Source organism: Armigeres subalbatus, chromosome 2, assembly GCF_024139115.2.
Source record: "Armigeres subalbatus isolate Guangzhou_Male chromosome 2, GZ_Asu_2, whole genome shotgun sequence".
Classification (NCBI taxonomy): Eukaryota; Metazoa; Arthropoda; class Insecta; order Diptera; family Culicidae; genus Armigeres; species Armigeres subalbatus.
The window spans coordinates 125,825,390-125,850,831 of NC_085140.1; the positions used below are offsets into that span (position 1 = coordinate 125,825,390).

At 41.9% G+C, this 25,442-nt stretch overlaps 1 protein-coding gene across 1 annotated transcript; it reads right to left on the minus strand.

Moving 5' to 3' along the window:
- Positions 1-22,280: 22,280 nt before the first annotated feature.
- On the minus strand, positions 22,281-25,346 carry LOC134210812 (zinc finger protein 431-like). Its single transcript, XM_062687110.1, has 2 exons — positions 24,977-25,346; positions 22,281-24,244 (listed from the first exon to the last, which is right to left on the minus strand). The coding sequence occupies exons 1-2, from the start codon at positions 25,231-25,233 to the stop codon at positions 22,324-22,326; spliced, it is 2,178 nt and encodes a 725-aa protein (XP_062543094.1). The 5' UTR covers positions 25,234-25,346; the 3' UTR covers positions 22,281-22,323.
- Positions 25,347-25,442: the final 96 nt, after the last annotated feature.

Consider the following 25,442-nt stretch of genomic DNA (forward strand, 5'->3'; position numbering starts at 1 on the left):
TTCCGGTGGAATTCCTGGAGAAATTCTTTGAAATTTTCACAAGAAATTATTCGAAACAATTCACGGAAAATTTTATGGAATTTACACAAGAAATTTAAAGATTTTTCGTGAAATTCTCAGGAATGTTTACTGGCAATTCTGCGGAATTTCCACGGAATATTCTTATTCTTAATACATTATGGGGAGCAGCACGAAATTATTTGAATTATTGCAGGGAATTCTGCAGAACTTATAAAGAAATTCGTGAAGATTTTCTTGGCGTAAATAATGGTGGAATTTTCGGATCAATTCCCGGCAAAATTTATGGTGGAATTCCTGAAGACACTGCCGAAGAAGTTACTGGAGGCATTCCTAAAGAATCCCTGATAGTATTTCGAATAGAATGCCAGGAGCAATTGTCAAAGGAATTCCTGGAGAAAGCTTGCATATTGATTTTTCTGCCTATTTTATAATAAATATTATTTTAGAGAGGATTTGTTTTGAAATTCAGATGTACGGTTCTAGTTTTCTTTAACTTATGGAAGAATGCAGGATTTTTATAATAATTGTTATAGCCGATTTTATATTCTTTCTGAATACTAAGTTCGTTAATATTGTTCTCACTTTATTTAAAAATATCTGATGAGCAATAAATCACGCATTTTTAAATCCATTATTGTTTTAATCATTATTGTTTCGATTTGGTTTCATGTGTTTTCATAAAACTACTATAAAACTACGATTTAGAAGACCAAAAAAGTTGGCCCCCCCTTCTCGAAATCCTGGCTACGCCCATGTACGCTTTAGATTCAGCAGACCATTCACATGAAATTCGATAGCACGACGCTTATTCTCGAACCTCTCTTCCAAGACCTGTCAAGCGTGGGCGTAGTTGCCCTCGTACATGGTCTTGGCACCTATCAGACCAGCTACACTTCCCACCAGGACTTTATCCAGATGGAAAAACTTCTTTGCTGGCGTATCTGGACCCTTATCCACAAGATCCTTGAACATGACCATGGACTTCGGCCAACTTTCAAATCGGCCATCGAATGTGGGAACCGCCATGTGAAGCGGTTTATGGATTACAACCGGTACCGGTAATTCCACATAAAATTTTCAACTTTTTTTCTCCCCATACTAGACTGGGCCACAGACGTTGTCATTTTCTGGTTCTGACGTAGATGACGGACGTTGTCATTTCCTGGTAGCACATTGACGGGTAGTATTGTTAGTGTACGGTGCACAATGGGCTCGCTGACCAGCCCATCCCCCCCACCCCCCACCCGGAATGCGCAGAAGGTTCCCCTGAGGCATATTGTTCCCTTACACCCCCGTCGAGAACGGCGAGCTTGACGGCTGTTCGCTCGTAGATACCGTGACTCGTTTGCACAGTAGCACTACGCACTTGACCGTTCGCGCCTGGTTTGGTGGCTATAACACGTCCTAATGGCCAGCTGTTACGAGGAGCCTTAGGATCTACGATGATTACTACGTCGTCCACTTGCAACGGTTCCTCCTTGGTGAGCCACTTGGTGCGTCGGGTGATGACAGGCAAGTAATCTCAGCTAGCTTTGTCAGAATTCGTTAGCCATCACTTGAGACTGGCTGTAGCTGTTTCGGAGTACAGAAGAAGTGTCAGTGTATGGCACCCATGATTTCAGGCCATTCGATGACACAAGTAGAAAATGGTTAGGTGTCAACACCAGTGATTCATCGCCGTCGGTGGGAATTTCAGTCAGTGGTCTCGAATTGATTATGTTTTCGATTTCCAACAGAGTGCTATTGAGCACTTCGTCAGTGAGAAGCCTACCCCACTTAAGCTTAGGCTAGTTGACCTTCACGCTGCGAATCAGACGTTCCCAAGCTCCGCCCATGTGCGGGGAGGCAGGTGGTATGAAGCTCCACTCGGTATTGGATGTGGTGAATTCATTCATGAGCTGTTCCTGGTCGATATTCTGCATAGCTTCTCGTAGCTCTTTACTTGCACCCTGAAAGTTGGTGCCACGGTCCCTCAAGATAACTGCAGGAATTACTCTGCGAGCCATGATTGCTAGGATGCATGAATCAGTTGTCAGTGTGTGGGCTAGTTCTAGGTGGATGGCGCGTATTGTGAGGCAAGTTGCCAAAACTCCCCATCGTTTTTCGGAGCGTCTTCCTACAGTGACCGTCATAGGACCAAAGTAGTCAATACCCATAAAGAAAAAAGGGCGTGTGTGTGCGGCGAGGCGTTGCGGAGGGAGGTTTTTACACTTTTGGCAATCCTTACAGACTCCTCTAAAGGCTGCCTTGAGTTTCGAGATTTGGTAGCGTTGACGCACGTTAATCGTTGTTTGATGGTTCTGGTGGTTGAACCGTTTGTGGAAAGCCAGGAGAATAAGCTTAGTAATTGGGTGCGTTCGAGGGAGGACGATTGGTCGAGCTGCATCGCTGGTGATATATCTGCAAGCTTGCATTCTACCTTGAACTCTGATGACGTTTGCTTTATCCACAAAGATGCATTGACGAAAAAGCGGACTACTTCTTGGAATACACTTGAATGGGTTCTCAGAGTTCTGGTCCTTGGAAAGAATGGCAATTTCATCGGCAAAGGCAGCCTTCTGGGCTTCGCGGTGCAAGAGGTTCTCGGCATTACTCAGCTCCCGACGCTGCAGTGGACTCGTGATGCGATTCTTCTTTCCTACGGAGAAATTCAGATTGCGCACGTAGTGAAAAACGTATGGGGTAGAGCGAAGTAATTTCCGCCAAGTGGAGAAGCGATGAGCATCGATTATGCACGTATTTAGCTTCATATGCAGCAGCAGATGTGGACGAAGTTCTTCGGTATAGCTTCCGCTGTAGGCCAATGTTCAGCAGACTTCCATAAAAACTCTGGACCGTTGAACCAGCGAGCTGAAACTGATAGATCAGTATTTGGGCTCCACTTTGTTCCCTCATCCGCCACGTTCTGCTTGCTTGGAATCCAGTGCCATTCCCGGATATCTAAAGATTCCAGGATCTCGCTGACTCGGAATGTAACGAACTGGCTGGAACGTCGGTGGTCGAAGTTTAGGCAACACAAAACATCCTTGGAATCAGTCCAAAAAAATCTTTGTCTAACTTTGATCTTCAGCGATCTGCAGATAGTATCTGCGAGTACCGATGATGACAGGCTGAAGCTTGGATCGTGATATGGATAAGAACTTAAGTGGCGAAACTCTTGTCTTGGACCCCAACAATGTACACTCAATGTTCAACCCTTCTTGATATCTGAGGTACGATACTGCGGCGAATCCTGAAGAAGTGTCTTTAATACCATCAAAAAATGGCCAATGAGGCCAAGGGGATCGAAAACCATCATCAACGTTCGCAATACTTCTCGCTCTGTGGGTCGACGGTTTCCCGATAGAAGAACCTCGTCCAATCGAGTAAATATTTTGAATGTGAAGTGGTCTGAAGACGTGTTCTACCACATTCCAAGGATCTTTTCTGCCGAGTTGTCGTTGCAAAAGTTTTTCTCTGCTGTTGAAGGTTCAGCTGCTCAAGTACTCCGGGAGAATTAGATGTCCAGTTCCTAATTTCAAATCCAGCCGACGCATGTATTTTTCTCACGTCTTTTGTCAGTGCGATAGCTTCTTCCTCATATTCCACACTTAAAAACATATCGTCGACATAGTGTCGCTTGACGATTGTTTCAACAGCGGCCGGGTGGTCCTGTTGGAACTTACTTGCGTGCAGATTTTTTACGTACTGTGCCGTGCTTGGTGAACAACAGGCTCCAAAGGTCATGACCTGCACAATGTACGTGCTAGGCTCAACGGCCGTTACGTTCTCTTTCTAAAAAACGTGTTGGCAGGGTTGGTCAGCATCATCTCGAATTTGGATCTGGTGATACATTTCCCGTATGTCACCGCAAACTGCGATCCTGTATTCTCGGAACTGTATCAGCACAGTCAGTAATGAGGTAAGAAGATCAGGAAACGGTAAGCAAAACGGTATTCAGAGAAACGCCACGGGCAGTAGCCGCAGCGTCCCAGACTAGCCTGGTATTACCTGGTTTGTTTGTGTTAACTACCGAAAACATTGGTAGATACACCATACTCGTAGATGTTCTGCTTGTATCTCCTCGTCGGTTAGCTTCCGGATATTTTCATTCATTTCATTTATTTAGTTAACATCTAAACAGATAACACTGAATCAACAATTTGACGCCACAATACACGGTTCGAGGCCGCATCTCTCCATCCTCGGATACGCCCCACGCTCGCCAAGTCGTTCTGCACCTGGTCTGCCCATCTCGCTCGCTGCGCTCCACGCCGTCTCGTACCTGCCGGATCGGAAGCGAACGCCATCTTTGCAGGGTTGCTGTCCGGCATTCTTGCAACATGTCCTGCCCATCGTACCCTTCCGGCTTTAGCTACCTTCTGGATACTGGGTTCGCCGTAGAATTGGGCGAGCTCATGGTTCATTCTTCGCCGCCACACACCGTCTTCTTGCACACCGCCAAAGATGGTCCTAAGCACCCGTCTCTCGAATACTCCGAGTGCTTGCAAGTCCTCCTCGAGCATTGTCCATGTTTCTTGTCCGTAGAGGACAACCGGTCTTATAAGCGTCTTGTACATGACACATTTGGTGCGGTGGCGAATCTTTTTCGACCGCAGTTTCTTCTGGAGCCCGTAGTAGGCCCGACTTCCACAGATGATGCGCCTTCGTATTTCACGACTAACGTTGTTGTCAGCCGTTAGCAAGGATCCGAGGTAGATGAATTCCTCGACCACCTCGAAGGTATCCCCGTCTATCGTAACATTGCTTCCCAGGCGGGCCCTGTCGCGCTCGGTTCCGCCCACAAGCATGTACTTTGTCTTTGACGCATTCACCTCCAGTCCAACTTTTGTTGCTTCACGTTTCAGGCGGGTGTACAGTTCTGCCACCTTTGCAAATGTTCGGCCGACAATGTTCATGCCATCCGCGAAACAAATAAATTGACTGGATCTGTTGAAAATCGTACCCCGGCTGTTACACCCGGCTCTCCGCATGACACCTTCTAGCGCAATGTTGAACAACAGGCACGAAAGTCCATCACCTTGTCTTAGTCCCCGACGCGATTCGAACAAACTGGAGTGTTCGCCCGAAATCTTCACACAGTTTTGCACACCATCCACCGTTGCTTTGATAAGTCTGGTAAGCTTCCCAAGGAAGCTGTTCTCGTCCATAATTTTCCATAGCTCTACGCGGTCTATACTGTCGTATGCCGCCTTGAAGTCAACGAACAGATGATGCGTTGGGACCTGGTATTCACGGCATTTTTGAAGGATTTGCCGTACAGTAAAGATCTGATCCGTTGTCGAGCGGCCGTCAACGAAGCCGGCTTGATAACTTCCCACGAACTCGTTCACTAATGGTGACAGACGACGGAAGATGATCTGGGATATCACTTTGTAGGCGGCATTAAGGATGGTGATCGCTCGAAAGTTCTCGCACTCCAGTTTGTCGCCTTTCTTGTAGATGGGGCATATAACCCCTTCCTTCCACTCCTCCAGTAGCTGTTCGGTTTCCCAGATTCTGACTATCAGTTTGTGCAGGCAAGTGGCCAGCTTTTCCGGGCCCATCTTGATGAGCTCAGCTCCGATACCATCCTTACCAGCTGCTTTATTGGTCTTTAGCTGTTGAATGGCATCCTTAACTTCCCTCAAGGTGGGGGCTGGTTGGCTTCCATCGTCCGCTGAGCTGACGTAGTCATCTCCTCCGCTGTCTTGACTTTCACTGCCTGTACTCTCAGCGCCATTCAGATGTTCCTCGTAGTGCTGCTTCCACCTTTCGATCACCACACGTTCGTCCGTCAAGATGCTCCCATCCTTATCCCGGCACATTTCGGCTCGCGGCACGAAGCCTTTGCGGGATGCGTTGAGCTTCTGATAGAACTTGCGTGTATCTTGAGAACGGCACAGCTGTTCCATCTCCTCGCACTCCGCTTCTTCCAGGCGGCGTTTCTTCTCCTGAAAAAGGCGGGTCTGCTGTCTCCGCTTCCGTCTATAACGTTCCACGTTCTGCCGGGTACCTTGCTGCAGCGCGACCGCCCGCGCTGCGTCCTTCTCCTCCAGAATCTGTCTGCACTCTTCGTCGAACCAATCGTTCCGTCGACTTCGACCCATATACCCGACGTTGTTCTCCGCTGCGTCGTTAATGGCTGCTTTTCCGGATATATCCCTTTTCAATGTGGTCTTCAATTTTCGTTCTCACCGCGTTAGCTAGTTGCCTGATCGTTCTTCATTCTCCGGTCCAGGTATTCCCATCTTCTAAACGCCATTACTCTGCTATCTGGAAGCCTAACGTTTTCGTACTTCCAAAGGAGTGCGGATTCATACCGTCCATTTCGATACTTAGTGGAGGATTCCAGAAGCGTCTGTGCCCTTTGGTCGTCTTGCGATTGAGGAAGTTTATTCTGGATGACAATTCCGATGCTGTCTAGAGAAAAAAAGTTCTTCACTGCTTGATGTAGGTCTTCCCCCGCGTACTGATTGCACTGACATACTTGGAGAGAATGGAAATTTACAGAATGTGTATTTGCTTCGACGGATGCACAACTCCGTTTTCAACTGTGTTTTCACGGCTATCGGTTCATATGGCCGGCCTTATTGACTTTTCAACGGATGGCCAAGGTTGAGATTGTCAAGACCTAAAAGAATCCGTGGATATGCATTCTCGTATGATTCTACCGGTAAACCGGCGAGATGCCGGTATACTTCTACGGTGTCGGCGTACTTTAATGTCTGTGGGCGTTTCTGCAAGCTCTGCACTGTCTGTACAGCAGATAACTGGAACTTCCTTGACGGATTTCTGTTGCAGGAAATCTGTAGACTCACCCTCTGCGAAGAGTTGTCATTTCCTGGTAGCATTGGTAGTATACGGTGCACAATACTAATCGCTGATCGACGGGCGCGCTTACACCAGGGAAGTCGAGACAATTTCCAATCCGAAAATTGTCTAGACCGGTCCGGGAATCGAATCCAGCCACCCTCAGCATGGTCTTGCTTTGTAGCCAAGCTTCTTACCGCTAGGCTAAGGAGGATCATCTTATCCACGGAATCCAATTTCTCTATCAACTTACGCTGCTTATTACTTAACGTAGTGGAATAATCTAGAGTAGACTGTCCAAGTGCAGAACTAGCTCCAGAGTCTCCAGATTTGTGTTGCCACGGTAGACAGTACATTAAGCCAAGCCTTATGCTCGACAGTAGGGAACACAGCCAAGTCTATACTCACGCAACCGGTCACTTGCTGACCCAGGTGGCCAAACCAGAAGAACTTTCGAAGAAACTCTTCAAGTTTCGACGCCCGATCAACAATCAACATATCGGGATGAGCCGCCAAGGCTGCGACGCATTACCCGAATGACGCAACCATCAGAAGCATGAAATTCAACAAGGCTCCCGGGGTCGATAGCGTTTCAGCAGGGATACTCAAAGCCACTCCCATGCTATCTGCACAAATGTTGCATCAACTATTCTACAATATCTGGGAAACCGCGACTTTTCCAGCTGACTGGGTGCAGGGCGTCTTAGTAAAGGTCCCACAAAAAAGGGCATCTGACTGTGTGGCGAGACATTATGTTACATGTTACTGTGCAGTGTGCATTGTTCTCAAAGTTCTGTGCAAAGTTATCCTAGATCGGATACAGGAGAAAACAGACACGACTCCCCCGCGGCAGCAGGCAGGATTCCGCTCCGGTAGATCATGTGTAGACCATATTGTCACGCTCCGTATCATTCTGGAGCAAGTCAAAGAATTCCAAGAGTCCCTCTATTTAGTATTTATCGGCTACAAAAAAGCTTTCGATCGTCTGAACCACGAGAGTAATCTTGTGCTAACGTCTTTGAATTGGTGAATAGTCACAAATAGTCACAGTGTTGTGTTTCTCGATTGCAGACGGGGTCTTTGTCCTAGGAGACTTATGACATGAAAGATGAGACTATACACTTTCGCGTGGTGCGTGTTTCTGATTTTTATAAAATAATATTCCCCATAGAAACAGCGTGTGCAGATTACCCAGTGTGGCTTGATTTATGGTCAACCAGTTTTTTTTTGTCTTTTTTATCGAGATTTCCAGCCCGAGGCTGGCTCGTCTCGTCAACCAGTTCAGAAGCAGAAATAGCTTGTTTATTATCGCTTGATTCGAAACATCATCTTGATCGCTAACGGCTTCATCAATTCCGCGCAGCATTTTCAAAAGAATCAACGGATCTTGCAAGATTCAAGAAATTTTCTGCGGCTATCTCGTCGTCAACTGTAACGAGTGAATACGAGGTACAATAATTTATTACAAATACGTCTGGCTTGGACAAGAGCTCGTCACAGAATTATTTTATGTTCCTGTTGGTATCTTAGTTAGACTAATGACACACTGGTGGTATTAATACCATGGTACAATTATCTTCCTTACTTATTATTGTCTTCATTAAAGATAGCATTGTAATCAGGGTTCGGATTTCTCACTCACTCACGCGACAACAGATCGCTCCACCATCCATTTTATCCGGATAAATTACAGTGCGATAAACTCCGGCACAAGCCATGGTGCGAAAAATTGTTATTCCTCTTCCCATGTTTCGCGAAAAATAAATTCCGCTCCGAACTGATTGAATCTGACGATGCGCCACGATAAGTAGAAGGTTCAATACAACAGTTTTTCTTTCTTCTTTCAATTAGTTCATGTGGTGGCGTGGTTATAGTGGGCGGTTTAAACATTTCAAAATTGTGTTGGGTTCGAATCTTGTCGCGGTCCTTAATTTTTGTGAATTTGCTTGTAAAATTTATCTGTACAAGCAACGAGAAAGAAAAATTGGTTGATCAAAATTAAATTATCCCGCTAGCCAGCGCTCACGAACTTATCACCCGTCATTCTATCCGGATAAAAATGTTGTGTGAGAATACTTCCTCACAGGGGAACATGAAAAATCACACTCCGCCAAAGGGATTAATCCTAGGTTTTTATTCATATGAGTGAGAATTCCGAAGCCTTATTGGAATTATTTTCTTGTCGCCTTGATGTACCATGATACAAATACCACAGATGTGTCCTTAGTATTCGCGCTTAAATTATGGCTTTCTATGGTGGTAGCAGGTAGCATATCGGATGCCGAGTTTAGAAGATCAAATGGCTAAGCATATGCGATATTTCGAAAAATTTCGTTTCAGGTGGTTCGAAACGAAATTTCGCGGAATTTCACGAAATTTGAGCATGGCGAAATCAGATTTCTTGATTTCGTTTCGTTTCGTAAAATTACAAAAATTTCGATAGAAAAAACAAACTCATAACGAAATTTAACGGAATTCCGCGGAATTTCGAAACAAATTTAGACTTAAACCATACTGTCTCGTACGGTCGAATATCATAAAAAATTTTGGCTGCGCCGCTGAACAGAATCATAAAACTATTTTCAAAACTTAATGTTTTACAATTTTTGACGTAGGACTTACGTCTCTCTTTACTATACCGGGTGTCATTTCAATTTTTTTAAATCGACCGCGTTACGCTGTGTTGAAAGATTTCAAACGTTAATAGCTATTGCCCTATTGAACAGTTTTCTGCAGTTAACCACTCAATCAACAGCTTTCAAATTCATGCTTGATAATATCCGAAAACTTGTTTCAATAGGCCCAAAACTGTTTTCAAAGCAAAATATTGAATTCACGAGAACCTATAAATATGAGTACCGCATCATTCTTGCATCATTCCATTGCCACGCTCTGATTGGTGCAGACGTCAGCGAATGAGCTCTCGCTAGGTCAGGAAGGCATAAAAAGGCGCAGCACGATTTTTTTCCTCTCAATCTGACCCTGAGATCTAACAAGAACAGGCAAAGCAACCACAGCATCGCCAGAACTTTTGAAGTGTGTTGCTCCATCGTCTCAGCTACGCAATCGCAAATTTATCAAGAGCAAGGCAGAATCGTCAGCATCATCGGCATTTTTGGTCCGGCATTGTCGAGGCCTCCGCACAAAGGAGAAGCCAACAGTAAGCGCGGCTCGGCGGTGTGACCATAGACTGTCAATGACAACACTGATCAAGTCAAGACAAAATTTTCAAAACGACTTATCTGCTTTTGTAAACAAAGATTCAAACGACGGTTTGACGAATCTGATAGCTCTCCCACGCAAACCAACACCATCAATAGGTAGATGAAGGTTTCCGCTACCTATTGATGGCGTTGGTTTGCGTGGGAGAGCTATCAGATTCGTCAAATCGTCGTTTGAATCTTTGTTTACAAAAGCAGATAAGTTGTATTGAAAATTTTGTCTTGAAGTGATATGAATGAATTATTGGCAGTGGCTGATTTTCTACCCGCCACTTCCACAGCCAGGCGCTATCGTATATGCGCAAATAGCCAGCATGAGTTAACCTCCAGAAATTTATATGCCGAAAGACATTTAACTCGGGTTTTCTCAAAATTAGGAACTTTTCATGGAAAACTATATGGTACCGGTTATGATGGATGGTTTTCGCTAGTACGCCTACCAAATATTTTTTTCGATTAAGGCTACAGACATCGATTTATAATGATGTTTTTGAACAATCATAAACTCCCAGTTGAACATCTCAAATAGAAATTCACATTTTACATTGTGAATGGATCTACTATAGAGTTTTGACGTAGGACTTACGTCTCTCTTTACTATACCGGGTGTCATTTCAAAATATTCAACTCGACCGCGTTACGCTGTGTTGAAAGATTTTAAACGTTAATGGCGTTCGTCTCAGTGGACGAATTTCTGCGGTAAGCCCCTCAATCGACAGATTTCAAGTATGCCTTCCATGTCCATGCTTGATAAGACCCGAAAAACTTGTTTCAATAGGCATGAAACTGTTTACAATGAAAAACATTGAGACCAAGGGAACCTATAAATATGGGTACCGCATAATTCTTGCATTATTCCATTACCACGTTCTGATTGGTGCAGACACCAGCGAATGAGCAGCCGCTGGGTCTGCCGAGAAGCCATAAAATAGCGCAATACGATTTTTTCCTTTCATTCTGACCGGGACAAGCGAAGCAACCGCATCATCGATTGAACAGCACTCAGCAGGGAATGAAGTCTGCACCGACCGCTTTTTCGGCTCGACACCATCGAAGCGACCATCATCAGCCGAAACCTAGCCAGTACATCAGCAGTCCACCCTACAGACCCGACAAAGCAGCAATGCTGAGCAGATACCGGCAGCAGCAGCAGAGTCGAGCCGAGACCGGCCGGCATCGGTGCTGAGCCGAGACAGGCTGAAGAAAAGCCATGTATGTCCAAAAAACAAACGGTTCTTCAGAGAGCCAATAATAGAGATCAATATCAATGCTTTCAATACCCTTCGGGAAAGAAATTTTACTTGGGTGCCAAATCCAATATTCTATAGATAAAATTTTATGCGTGATTTTCATAAATAGCGTCAAAACTAACAGTGGATAATTTTTCTGATTTAACCGCGAAGTGGACGAAGGACTTCGCTTGACCATGCCTTTAAAGATTCATAAGATGTCCAAATCTCTCACATAATCTTATTTGGATAAAAAAAACACCGATAACAGCTCAAACATTAACAAACTATCAATCGATTTTTCATCAAATGTTGGATTTTTTGACATTGATAAAATTTGTAGATAAACATTGTTTGATACTGACCGCATACAAAGGGAACGTGACTGAATGATCGTCCCATGTTACCAATTCTAAATCTTATCACCCGAAATCCCATGTCCGGGTGTTTCCTTCCTTCTACTACTAACAATGTTGTCTCAGAAAAGAACACGTACTTCCCACCTGAACTGCAATTCTAAGCACGCTTGCCCGGCTTATTGGCCTGTATCTAGCGAAAAGTCCCGTTAGAAAATAGACGCCAGCAGCGAGCAACAAGCGTAAAAAAGAAGAAGCCCTTCTCGAACGCGTTGATTATGATGACGCTTTGGCTGACAAAGAAGCGGGATACAAGACACTAGCTGATTGGCCCACCAATTGGGAAGCAGAGAAGATTCAAAATAAAGTATAATAAAAAAGTGCATTCGCTCGCAGAGCATTCAGTCTTTTTTATACCACCACTAGAAATTCGCGGTTATTTGAAAAGATTGTTTTCTTACTTTTTGCACTTAGCCGAAGCAAGCAGCCTTTTTCAAGGCTCTAACAGTTAAAAATAATGTTCTTCTTCAGTCGCTATCGCACGGATTAGAAAGCTCTTCAGTGGAAGGGCTGAGACACAGTCTACCTCCCCTGCTGAGCCAACTTGTGGTTTATTTCAGGCAGTCCTTCAGTGGGAATTTTCCCTGAATATTTTTTTGATGATTCTTGTTCGAGGTAGATTTGATTTCTGTGTCGGTTTGATGAGAAGATTTTGCCAAGGAATTGATGTGAGAAATTTGGACATATTATGTATCTTAAAGGCATGGTCAAGTCAAGTGCTACGTCCACTTAGCGGTTATGTCACAGACATTACCCACTGTTCGTTTTTTCTATTAACGCTTATCTATCTAATACGTATTTAGTTGTCTTCTATAAAACGTCTTCGGTGTTTTGCTAGAAATGTCCAGTAGGTTACGAAAAATATTTTCAACATTCTATCCCATTTTTTCAAAAGTGGTACGAATCAATATTTAAGACGTCAGGCTCAGAGTGTAAATGTAATCAGATATGAATCAGAGCAGTACAACTTTGTCAAAGAGGTAAAGTTGTGGCGTGAATTCATAATGCCCTTGTGAAGTATTTTTAGAGTGCCTCTTTTTTATTAAAGGCCAACTTCTTCACCGCTTATGCCTCAAACCAGGTTTAGGCGCATGACTAAGCACCGCTTAAGAGTTAAGAAGGACCTAAGGAAAACATTAAACGAAGTAGGGCAACAGACGGCTTTGGCAGGTTTTGTTCTATTATTGACAGGGGGATTTTTGTCGACCGAATTTTATGAAATTTGGCCACAATATTCTTTGATATGCAAAGAATGTTCTGGCCAAATTTGAGCATAATCAGTCATAAAAAACCCCCCTGCCAATAATAGAACAAAACCTGCCAAAGCCGTCATTATCCCTACATGATTTTGCGTAGGATTGATTTGAAACACGGTTTTCGTCTTCGAGTTTTGAAAATAACTTCGTTTACAATAAATATTTAGTCGCTTACCATGGTGGCTCCACATGAATAACCTTTTCGACAAATCAAAGATTCCTTTCACGTGGCGCTCACGAAGATGCAGAGACTTCCTCTTATAATCTTGTAATAAAGAGCATCAAACTAATCTCCTTACCCTAAATTGACTGACCTGCGTAATTTTAGTGTACGTACTATCGAAGCGTACGTACTATCGAAGCAAAAAAAAAATTCGATCAAAAATTTTTTTTGCCTTTTTGTTTATTTAGGAATAGCAGAATGTTCATGAAACCATCCGGAAGTCAAAATTTCGATAGAAGGCTCTGTGCTCTAAGCATATTTGTATTTAGTATAGTACACAAGGAACCAACAGGACCCATATTTTTTTTGAAATGGTGCCTACATGTAGCATTGAGCTAAATCATCGTCTTTGTACATGTGAGGCTTTTTCTACAAAATATGTACTTTAATGCTTTAGAACATCCATAAATTACGTGACATTTGCAGGAGTAATGTTTTAAATATATGTTACACATCGTACATGATTATACATGTTAATACAAAAAACGACGATTGGGGGTGGTTGATAGATTGCTTAATTTTTACGTGACGAACTTTATGGATTACCCCTATAGATTTTATGGGAATGAATGAATTTGGAATGTCTTACCAAAGCGATAAACTGCCAGCCATAGCAGCTGACGCATCGCGTTGGTTTGGAGGAACCTTCATTATGATTCGTAATTATATGAGTACATATTAACACTGAGATTAGTATAAGGGGCCGTATACATATTACGTTAGCACTTATGGGAGGGGGGTCATCATTTTCTTAGGCACCATATAAATAAAAAATCATTTGTATGAAAAAATCTTTCAAGGGGGGAAGGGGGGTCAAAAAACTAAATTATTGGATGGCGATCTAAACACTCTACTAAAAGTCTGAAATTATTTCCTAACTATATTTGAAATTTGTTTGGAAATTTAAAAATATTTTTCTCTGAAAATTCCTTATGAACTTCATTTAAATAAAACTTCTTTTTTTAGAATTTCTCCTAGATTTGTTTCCGAAACTTTTCTATGAATTCCTCTGAAATTCCTCCTCTCCTCCAGCACTTACAATAGGAAATCCAGCAGGAAATCCGTTGGGAACTCCTTCGAATACTCCCACAAGAATTCCTTCTAAAATTCTTCCTAAAAAGAAACTTCCCGGAGTAATTCTTGAAGGAATTCCATGCAGAATAGCTTGAGAAATTTCTGTGTGGATTCCGAAACGAATTCCCGGGGAATTAATGAAGAAATTTTCTGGGGAAAAGGGATTTCTGGAGAAATTCTTGAAGTAATTTCCGGGGAAATTCTTGATGATATTGTTGGGAGAATTCATGGAGGAGTTTTTGAAAGAAAATTTGGGAGGTTTTACAAGAATTTCCGAGGTTATTGCTGCTTACTCATGGAAAAAATTCTCGGAAAATCATGAAGGATTTTTTAGATGATGTTTGTAGACATTTTAGAGGAGGTACCCGCAGAAATATTGAGAATTCCGGGTGTTTTTTTGCGGGAGAATTACTTCAATAATTTCCAGAGGAATTTCATGGGAAATTTTGGGAAGTTGGAGAAATTGCCAGATTTTTTCTGATAGCCAGACGGATTTCTCAAAATTCCTTGAGACAGAATTCCGGAAAAAAAATTATGAACAATTTTTCGGGACAGTTCTTGTAGCAATTTTTGGAGGAATTCCCAGGGTGAGTCTTTCAAGGGCTTCTACGTGAGTTTATGAAGAAATTCATAAGGATTTTCTGGAAGACCTCGAAGTAATTAATGAGAGATCTTGGTGGAATTTCTGGAGTAACTTCAGAGCGAATGCCAGGAGGAATTTACATGGAAATTTCTGAATGATTTTCTGGTGAAAGTTCTGAGAAAGGAGACGTGGAAATTTCTAAGGCAACAATTTAAGATGGAATTTTGAAAGATTTTTGAAAGGATTTACGGAGAAATTTCTGAAGTAATTCCTATGCGTCCTAGTTGAATTCTTGGAGAAACTTCCGGAGAAATTTCTGGAGGACCTTCCGAAGGAATGCTTGGAGGAACTTCTGGAAGAACTTCCGGAGAAACTTCTGAAGGAACTTCCGGGGAACTTTCAAAGGAATTCCTGGAGGAACTTACGGAGAAATTTCTGAAAGATCTTTCGGAGAGATTCCTGGAGGAACTTTTGGAGGAATACTTATAGGAACTTGCGGAGGAAGGCCTGGAGGAAATTGCGGAGGAAGACCTGAATGAACTTGCAGAGGAGTTCCTTGGGGAACTTGCGGGGGGATTCCTGGAGGAGCTTCTGGAGAGATTTCTGGGGGAACTTGCGGAGAAATTCTTGGAGAAACTTCCGAAGGAAATCCTGGAGAAACATAAATGCACGAAATTGATTCACGTCGCCGCAAATCACCAGCGGCATGACGACGCCACTCCATCGCCGCTGGCTCCGGCTGAAAATGATCTGGCACGCCAATATAATTTCAATCAGCGCACATGTCTTGATTGAATACCAAGTGAAATCCTGTATGGAATTGTATGGAAGAACCCTTGGGAGAAACTGCGGTTCCAGGTTAAACTTCTTCTGGAATTCCAGTAAGACGTCTTAGAGGAATCTTAGAAGGAACTCCTGATTGAGTTTTTAGTGGAATCCAGGGATGATTTTTTTAAGAAACTCCTGGGAAATAACTGAATTATTATATCAAATAAATAACTGAAAAACAAAACAAAATAAAAATAACTATTCAACCAAAAAATATCTTCATTTTAGTTACGCTGCTAATTTGTTTCTCAAGAAAAATATTGCCACCAACAAGTGAATGGATTGGAACTAAACTTACTGTGAACTAAATTAAACAATTAAACATCTCGCCGCAAATTCATTTTTGAGAAACACTATTCCCATGATGAATTTAATTTACTCCTCGGGGAAATGTTCTCTGGTCTATAAGGTGAATTAATACAGTGGGAAGGGTTCTAGAACTGGAACTAACTTCCTTGATAGATAAAATAATTCATAAACATAATAATCGTTTAATTATGGATAGCTTTCTAAGAAAATCATCTATACATCCATACCCAAAAAATTATGATAATATTTTTAGAGAATGTATTCAGCTGTTTCAGATGTTCCTTCAATTTTTAAAAATAATAGAATGATGTGTGCTACGTGAGACTGTCAAACATTTATGAAACGCTGCTTCTTTAAAGTACTGCAACTAAATTCGTTAAATAACGATAACTAATATTAGTTCACGATGGTGTTTAAATCAGATCTAAAATGATTACGTAGCATATAAAGGACCCCACGCATGTGCCATGATCAAAACGTATCAAAATTTTAACTAAAATCGTACAGAAAATAGAACGAAAAAAAAACTTTTTTTTGTGTACGTACTATCGAGGTAAAATGTACGTACAATCGAGGGTACGTACTATCGAGGGTACGCACTATCGAGGGTACGTACTATCGAGGTATGCCTGTACATCCGTGTACTTAATGAAATAGGGTGGGTTCAAGTCCCACCGGCAGCCGAATCTTTTTTCGCAATATCTCGTAAAAAACACCTTAAATGGCAAACTTAACTATGTGTATCAAAATTGAACATCTTTTCCAAAAAAATATAAGACTATGGGTCTCCTATAAAAAGGTTGAATTTGAAGGGAAATGATATCCTTTTGTTACAAGTTTTTGTAGGAGGCAGTAAAAATTATGTCTTCTTACCTGGCAAACTGCAGTCGTAAAAGCTTTGCGATCACATTTCTGAAACACAATCTGAAAGACATATCTTTGTGCATTTTAGAAAGGTGCAGAAGATTCGTCTAGCGAGCAAATGTATGCTATTAACAATTCTCTATCTGCGTATACTATATTCGTATATTCTGGTTTTGATTTAGCTCAATATCAAAAAACCACGCTGATGAATGTATGCTTCAACAATAATCACATAAGTCTTAAATGAAATAAGGTTTTAAATAAAATTTTAATCAAAATATAAAAAAAATTCCACAATTCCTATATTATTATATACATACTTATTGATATAAAACTGATCAGATTCGGGAGCACCCACTCCAGGGTGAATTCCTTTGTAAGCGGCACAAATGCTGGGGTATTGCCTTATCGCCAATGGTAAACGGGAACACGAGCTAAGTAACATTTTTTTCATGAGTTAATTTGAGTACTGCAATCAAAAGCTTTCATGTTGTTCTGTTGATTGCGCTATTCAAATTAATGCATGAAGAACTGCTTCTTCTGTTACTATAATTCTATTGGTCGCAAAGCAGTTATTTGCCTTTGAGAAAATTAAATCAGAATTGCGTACATATTTAATGTAAAATCAACGGCTGTTCGGCCACATTGAGAGTTGACGTAAAGTCAATGTCAACTTCTCTCCACGAACAGCCTAGATAGCCGTGTGGTGTCGGCAGCTGGTTATCTGGCTAAGAATAACATTACGGATGGCCTGTTCCAGTGGTAAAAGTCCACCATACAGGTGACCCCTAATTCTCGGTGTGATGCGTCTTTATGCTTACCGCGCCTACGAATGAATGGTTAGGGGGGTCTAATAAGAACCTAACCGCAAACGGAGCCTGTGAAGCACCAGGGCCCCCTTCACAGTATTTTAGCCCTCGCTGCGCTAACCGGAGCTATGGCGTAGTTAACTTTTTACTTCTCCGAGATAATCGGCTACTCTTATTCAACCTCATCGTGAGGTTAAATAAGAGTAGGGTTATGAATATGTGTTTTAATTAGTTTTCAACAAATTTTCACCTATATGGATTCGCATTATGCGTTTTTTCACAGTGTACTCTGTGTCTCGTCCTTGACGTTTGGCTTCGGCTACTCTTGTTCAATCTCAACGTGAGGTTAAATAAGAGTGGGGTTATGAATATGTGTTTTACTCAGTTTTCAACAAATTGTCACCTATATGGATTCGCATTATACGTTTTTCACAGTGTACTCTGTGTCTCGTCCTTGACGTTCGGCTTTTGCTACCCTTGCTCAATCTCAACGTGAGTGTGGGGTTATGAATATGTGTTTTACTTAGTTTTCCAACAAACTTCCACCTATATGGATTCGCATTATGCGTTTTTTTTACAATGTACTTTGTGTTTGTCACCTATATGGATTCGTATTATGCGTTTTTCAAAGTGTAATCTGTGTTTCGTCTTTGATGTTTGGCTTCAGCTACTCTTGTTTAATCTCAAATTGAGGTTGAATAAGGATGGGGTTATGAAAATGTTTTTTTTTTTTCAACAAATTGTCACCTATATGGATTCGCATTATGCGTTTTTTTTACAATGTACTTTATGGATTCGCATTATGCGTTTTTCACAGTGTACTCTGTGTCTCGTCCTTGATGTTCGGCTTCGGCTACTCTTGTTCAATCTCAACGTGAGGTGAAATAAGAGTGGGGTTATGGATATGTATTTTACTTAGTTTCCAACAAATTGTCACCTATATGGATTCGCATTATGTGTTTTTGCCTTTCTCGTATACTAAGTATACGGTAAAGGCTATATGATCGCTCCAAAAACAAACTTTTTATAGAAGGCCCGGAGACCCATAGTGTTATATACCAATCGACTCAGTTCGACGAATTGAGGTGATGTCTGTGTGTGTGTGTGTGTGTGTGTGTGTATGTGTGTGTGTGCGCAAAACTACTCAAAAAATGTCACTCATTTTTCGGGCACTTATCTTCAACCGGTTTGCTCGCAACAAGTTGCATTCGACGCAGAATCCTGTCCCATTGTTTCCTATTTGAAATTGGCCAGATCGGACTATGGGATCGAGAGTTATGGCCAAAATACAAATTCATACAAAAAAATCGCGTAAAAAATGACACTTATTTTTTCGGGCACTTATCCTCAACCGATTTGCTCGCAACAAGTTGCATTCGACGCAGAATCCTGTCCCATTGTTTCCTATTTGAAATTGGCCAGATCGGACTATGGGATCGAGAGTTATGGCCAAAATACACATTCATACGAAAAAATCGCGTGAAAATATCACTCATTTTTCGGGCACTTATCCTCAACCGATTGCTCGCAACAAGTTGCATTCGACGCAGAATCTTGTCTCATTGTTTCCTATTTGAAATTGGCCAGATCGAACTATGGGATCGAGAGTTATGGCCAAAATACAAATTCATACGAAAAAATCGCGTAAAAAAAGTCACTCATTTTTCGGGCACTTATCCTCAACCGATTTGCTTGCAACAAGTTGCATTCGACGCAGAATCCTGTCTCATTGTTTCCTATTTGAAATTGGCCAGATCGAACTATGGGATCGAAAGTTATGGCTAAAATACAAATTCATACGAAAATTCGCGTAAAAAATGTCACTCATTTTTCGGGCAATTATCCTCAACCAATTTGCTCGCAACAAGTTGCATTCGACGCAGAATCTTGTCTCATTGTTTCCTATTAGAAATTGGCCAGATCGAACTATGGGATCGAAAGTTATGGCCAATATACAAATTCATACGAAAAAATCGCGTAAAAAATGTCACTCATTTTTCGGGCACTTATCCTCACCCGATTTGCTCGCAACAAGTTGCATTCGACGCAGAATCCTGTCGCATTGTTACCTATTTGAAATTGGCCAGATCGAACTCTGGGATCGAGAGTTATGGCCAAAATACAAATTCATACGAAAAATCGCGTAGGAAATGTCACTCATTTTTCGGGCACTTATCGTCAACTAATTTGCTCGCAACAAGTTGCATTCGACGCAGAATCTTGTCTCATTGTTTCCTATTTGAAATTGGCCAGATCGAACTATGGGATCGAGAGTTATGGCCAAAATACAAATTCATACGACAAAATCACGTAAAAAATGTCACTCATTTTTCGGGCACTTATCCTCAACCGATTTGCTCGCAACAAGTTGCATTCGACGCAGAATCTTGTCTCATTGTTTCCTATTTGAAATTGGCCAGATCGAACTATGGGATCGAGAGTTATGGCCAAAATACAAATTCATACGAAAAAATCGCGTAAAAAAATGTCACTCATTTTTTGGGCACTTATCCTCAACCGATTTGCTCGCAACAAGTTGCATTCGACGTAGAATCCTGTCCCGTTGTTTCCTATTAAAAATTGGCCATATCGGACTATGGGATCGAAAATTATACCATTTTTTATGGAAAAATCTCTAAAAAAAATGTCACTTATTTTTCAGGCACTCTTCCTCAACCGATTTGCTCGCATTAAATTTCATTCGATGCAGAATGTTTCATATTTTCTTATTGAAAATTGTCCAGATCGGACTATGGACTTAGATGTTCTGGTCAAATTACTATTTATTGTGAAAAAGAGTTCAAAAAGTCTAGCTCACTTTTTTAGCAATTAGACTTCATCTATTCCCCAAGCAACACAAGTTCAACAAATCTGGTTGCAGTAACCATATAGTGACTGTATCCGGTCATATATAAGTTACTGTGATTGATGTGCAATATGTGTGCTTCTCAGGTCGCTCGCAACAGATTGCATTCGTCGCAGAATCTTGTCCCATTGTTTCCTATAGAAACTTGGACGGATCGTACAATTGGGTCAAAAGTTATGGCGAAAATACTAATTTTAAAACTACAAAATTAAATGCCATTTTTTGCTCTTATGCTAATCCGATTTGTTTGCAACAAATTGCGTTTGGGGAGAATTTTTTTTATGCATATAAACAAATATGAAAAATAAGACCAATCCACATATTGGTGTTATTTTAGATTATTTAAAACCTTTTGAACGAACGAGAAAGGCACCATCACCGCTAGGTGGATTAATCTGGGTTTTTTACAATGTACTTTGTGTATGTTACCTATATGGATTCGCATTATGCGTTTTTCACAGTGTACTCTGTGTCTAGTCCTTGACGTTCGGCTTCGGCTACTCTTGTTTAATCTCAACGTGAGGTTAAATAAGAGTGGGGTTATGGATATGTGTTTTACTTAGTTTTCAACAAATTGTCACCTATATGGATTCGCATTATGCGTTTTTCACAGTGTACTCTGTTTCTCGTCCTTGACGTTCGGCTTCGGTTACTCTTGTTCAATCTCAACGTGAGGTTCAATAAGAATGGGGTTATGAATATGTGTTTTACTTAGTTTTCAACAATTTGCCACCTATATGGATTCGCATTATGCGATTTTAACAATGTACTTTGTGATTGTCACCTATATGGATTCGCATTATGCGTTTTTCACAGTGCACTCTGTGTTTCGTCTTTGACGTTCGTCCATTGTTACGTTTTTGTGACACCTCTCTTTAGTCCCTAGCTGAATGCGTGTGAGTCTACATAATTGGCTTTCCTATAAATGGTTCCATTCTCCTTTCCAACTTCACTTCCTCTTCCTTTTCCCTTTTCACTTCCTTTTCCGTCAGGTAAATGATGAGAAAGGCCAGTGAAGCCGATGGCACAAATCTCCCAAATTGAGGGGAACGTGCCTCCTGAGCCGACGTTCTGATACCTGATACCCACTCCAGGGTGAATTCCGTTGTAAGCGGCACAAATGCTGGGGTATTGCCTTATCGCCAATGGTAAACGGGAACACGAGCTAAGTAACATTTCTTTCATGATTTAATTTGAGTACTGCAATCAAAAGCTTTCATGTTGTTCTGTTGATTGCGCTATTCAAATTAATGCATGAAATACTGCTTCTTCTGTTACTATAATTCTATTGGTCGCAAAGCAGTTATTTGCCTTTGAAAAAATTAAATCAGAATTGCGTACATATTTAATGTAAAATCAATTCAATAAAAATTCCGCGGAAAAAAATGAAATTTCGTTTCGTTTCGAAAATTTTCGAATTAAATAGACATTGATTTCGTTTCGTTTCGAAGTTTCGAAAGTAAATATATTTCGTTTCGTTTCATTTCGAATCAACAGTCATTTTAAATTTCGTTTCGTTTCGTTTCGTTAGAAAAAAGTGTCTTATTGCATACCCTTACAAATGGCTTCGGCACGCTGGAGCAGAAATGTGCAAAAAAAGACGATAAAAAACGAGAGGAATCGTACCTGATTTGATTGTCGATGCAAGTGACATTAAATTAAATATTTCTGTTCCAAAATCAAGTTTTTTGGTGCTGAAACTGTATGGTACCGATTGTTGGCATTCAAAAACAATAAATTAATCACAATTTGCAGAATGGATGTTCGGACAAATAATATCCATTTAGACTGCTCTCAAACATCTATTTTCTTTGTTACCAAAAATTCCTAGCCTAATACTCACATGCCTCATTTTCCTCGTCCATCTGCTGCTCCCCAGGAGGCCCATCCTTTTCCATGCAACGTTTCCTGTGTTTGTAATAAGTGGGTTGATCGCCGAAGCTTCTACCGCACACGGGACACGTGAACGGCCGCTCCCCGGTGTGCGTCCGTCTATGGTTCATCAGCTGACCCTTTTGGGCGAAACCTTTGTCGCAGAACTCACACTTGAAGCGTTTCTCGTCCTGGTGGATCAGCCGATGGCGCGAAAAGTTCGACTGCAAGCTGAACCGTTTCAGGCAGATGGTGCACTGCCACGGTTGCGACGGGTTGTGCGATTCCATATGATCCCGTAGCTGTGCGGCTGAGGCGAGATGTTTGCTGCAGACGCTACATACGAAGAGATCGGTGTGAACGTTTCGATGGGTGGTAAGCTGCTGCTCTTGGAGGAATCGCTCGGGACACTCCGGGCAGGTCAGATAGGGGTAGGTAACGTCCGCATGGTTATCGTTGATATGCTTCTGGAGGTCGCTGGAACGTGAGAAAACGTCCGAGCAGATCGCACACGGCATGCTCCGAGCAATGGCTTTCTGCTGGTTGAACTTAGCCATTTGGGTGTTGTGGTTCAGTACCCGATGTCTTGCGTATTGAGCTTGGGTCAGGAAGCGTTCCTCGCAGTAGCTGCACTCGTACGGTAGGAGGTTTTCGTGCAAAAACGAATGCTTGCTGAGGGCTGTTGATGTCTTGTAGGCGGAAGGACATTTGTCACATTTGTAGGGCCGTTCATTGGAATGCACAATGTAGTGCTTTTCCAGATTAGATTTGGTGGCAAATGTCTTGCCGCACAGTTTACAAGTTGCTGCCGGAAGTTTTTTGTGTTGGTACTGATCATGTTGCCTAAGCAAAGCATCGTTGAGGAAGATTTTTCCACACTGCTCGCACTGAAATATTTTCGCTCTGCGTTGGTATCGCTTCGGTAGAGTGTGGTTTGCCCCATGAACCTTGTTTTCGTGAATTTTCAGACTTTCCTTGGCGCTGAAGCAAAGTGAACAGAAAGCACATTTCCTGGGGCGAACCGTAACGTCGTGGCAACTCAAATGGCGATTGTAAATCGTAACTTTACCGAAGGTCTTGTTACAGTCATCACATCTATAGTCAATCTTACCGGCATGCGTTTCCGTTAAATGCGCTATCAGCTCGTCAATATTATCCTTAAATATATCGCAAATATAGCACTTCCTCTCCAGGATATCTCGCAAATATTCCTGTCTAGGGGGCTTCGGAGGCCCAGGCTTAGGGCCTCGTTTTTTCTTCGGGGTTATTTCTTTCGGGAAAACTTGTTTTCTTTGACGAACCTTTTTCGATTTAGGAACTGATTCTTGACTCTTTCGACCCACTTTCTTTCTACCAGTTTTCTGAAGTTTTGCCAATGGTACATCATCCTCGTCGCTAGATGATTGGATCTCAATAAAAGAATCAAGCTTTGCATTATTCTTAATATCTTTATGATCCGTTGCTTCGATTCTTGGTTTGTCTTTTTCGGCAATTTCCATAGCAGGACTTACCTCTCTCGATACAGGGCCGCGAAACACTTCTTCTGGTATCTCTTCCTTCGGCTCCATCAGTAAAGTTTCAACTTTTACATCGCCATCCAATGTTTGACACTCCTGCCGTGCAAAGCCCATCAGTTCCTTGAAATCCATTTCCTGCTGTAAAGTCTCCCGTGCCCAAGACTTCAGCACATCCACCTTTACCAGGCAGCGCTCGCAAATTTCCGTCAGAAAATCATCCGTCGCCAGCGATACCTTCATCACCGCCCGGATGGTGCTACTCAGCGATACGTGCTCCATCTTTCCCACCTTGGGAAACATCCGGGAACGTAGATCAAACTGAAGACACAACCGGCAGCTGGTTACGTCGACGATGTTTCCTTGACTGAAATAAGAAAAATGCGTCATTTCCAATGTGTAGCAGAGGTGCGACTTATTGAAGTGGGCCGCCAAATAAAAAAAAAGTGGATAGGGTAAAATGCCCAATAGTGGACACCCTAGTAGCGGAATTTTGCTCTTGCTGTCATAAGAAGTAGAAGTTTTCAACATATTAATTTTGCTTGATGTCTAATAACAAGTTATGCATCTCCTCTTCACGATACATACATAAAACACTCAAATACACGACGTTATTAGTTGAAATTAACATTTTAAAGTCTGATTGAATTTGCCCTATAGTAGACTCCCTGGGGGTCCATAACAGGAAATTGCTTTCCTATAGTCGACACTTCATTTGATTTTCATGTTTCGTTTCGGGACGTTCTTGTTCCCTACTATGGACCCCCCAAAATATTCCTATAATGGACACTCTTGTGTTTATTATTTATAGAATTGTAAAAAGTCATCTATTTTTACTTCCCATAGCATTTCCAATGCATGGAATCAAATCATAGGACTGTAAGGTAGGTTCTTCCGATGGAATTTCACAGCAAAATGTATACATTGTGCTGTAATAATGCAAAAATAGCTGGAGGGTCCACTATTGGTTGGGGGTCTGCTATTTGGCACTTTAATCTAGTCAATGGTTTGAAGGAAGCAATAATGCGGTGAGTTACATCAACATTCGGGGTTTCCGTTTCAGGGTTAAGTACAAACGAAAAAAGCATTCGCAACTTACCGATCACGGAACAACGAAGGCTCCCGGTAGCCTATCATTCCTGAATACTCGTCCGTGGAAAAGTGCGACAGACACAGCTGCTGCTGCATCTGAAGTTGATGAGCATCGTTTTTATCGGTGCTGTTCGCCGACACCACCGGCCGTCCAGTTCCATACTCGATTACTTTCTTCCAGCGGTCCGCAAGCAGCGAATTACGCGGAAACTCAACCAGATATTCCTGCGCGGAGGAATCGCAACCGGGAACGATGCATAACATTATTTTTTAGCATTAATTTGCAATTCCTGACGCTGTTTTTCAAGTTTTAAAACATTTTTTACGATAGACCAAAGACAGCTCGCACTATACGTGTGACAAATAAACACTAACATTGGGCGATTCGTTTGTCTTGTCAGAATATTCAAATTGCTCTAGTACTGTAAAATCATATGTTCTTTGCGGTATACAGTACTAGTTTTCCGCTGAGT

What these genes read in the sequence shown, in the direction of transcription:
- LOC134210812 (XM_062687110.1), bottom strand. Translation starts at nt 25,233, where the DNA reads ATGTTATGCATCGTTCCCGGTTGCGATTCCTCCGCGCAGGAATATCTG. An exon ending in CCTTCGTTGTTCCGTGATCG is followed by an intron (nt 24,245 to 24,976) that starts GTAAGTTGCGAA and finishes TTCTTATTTCAG; the next exon opens with TCAAGGAAACATCGTCGACG.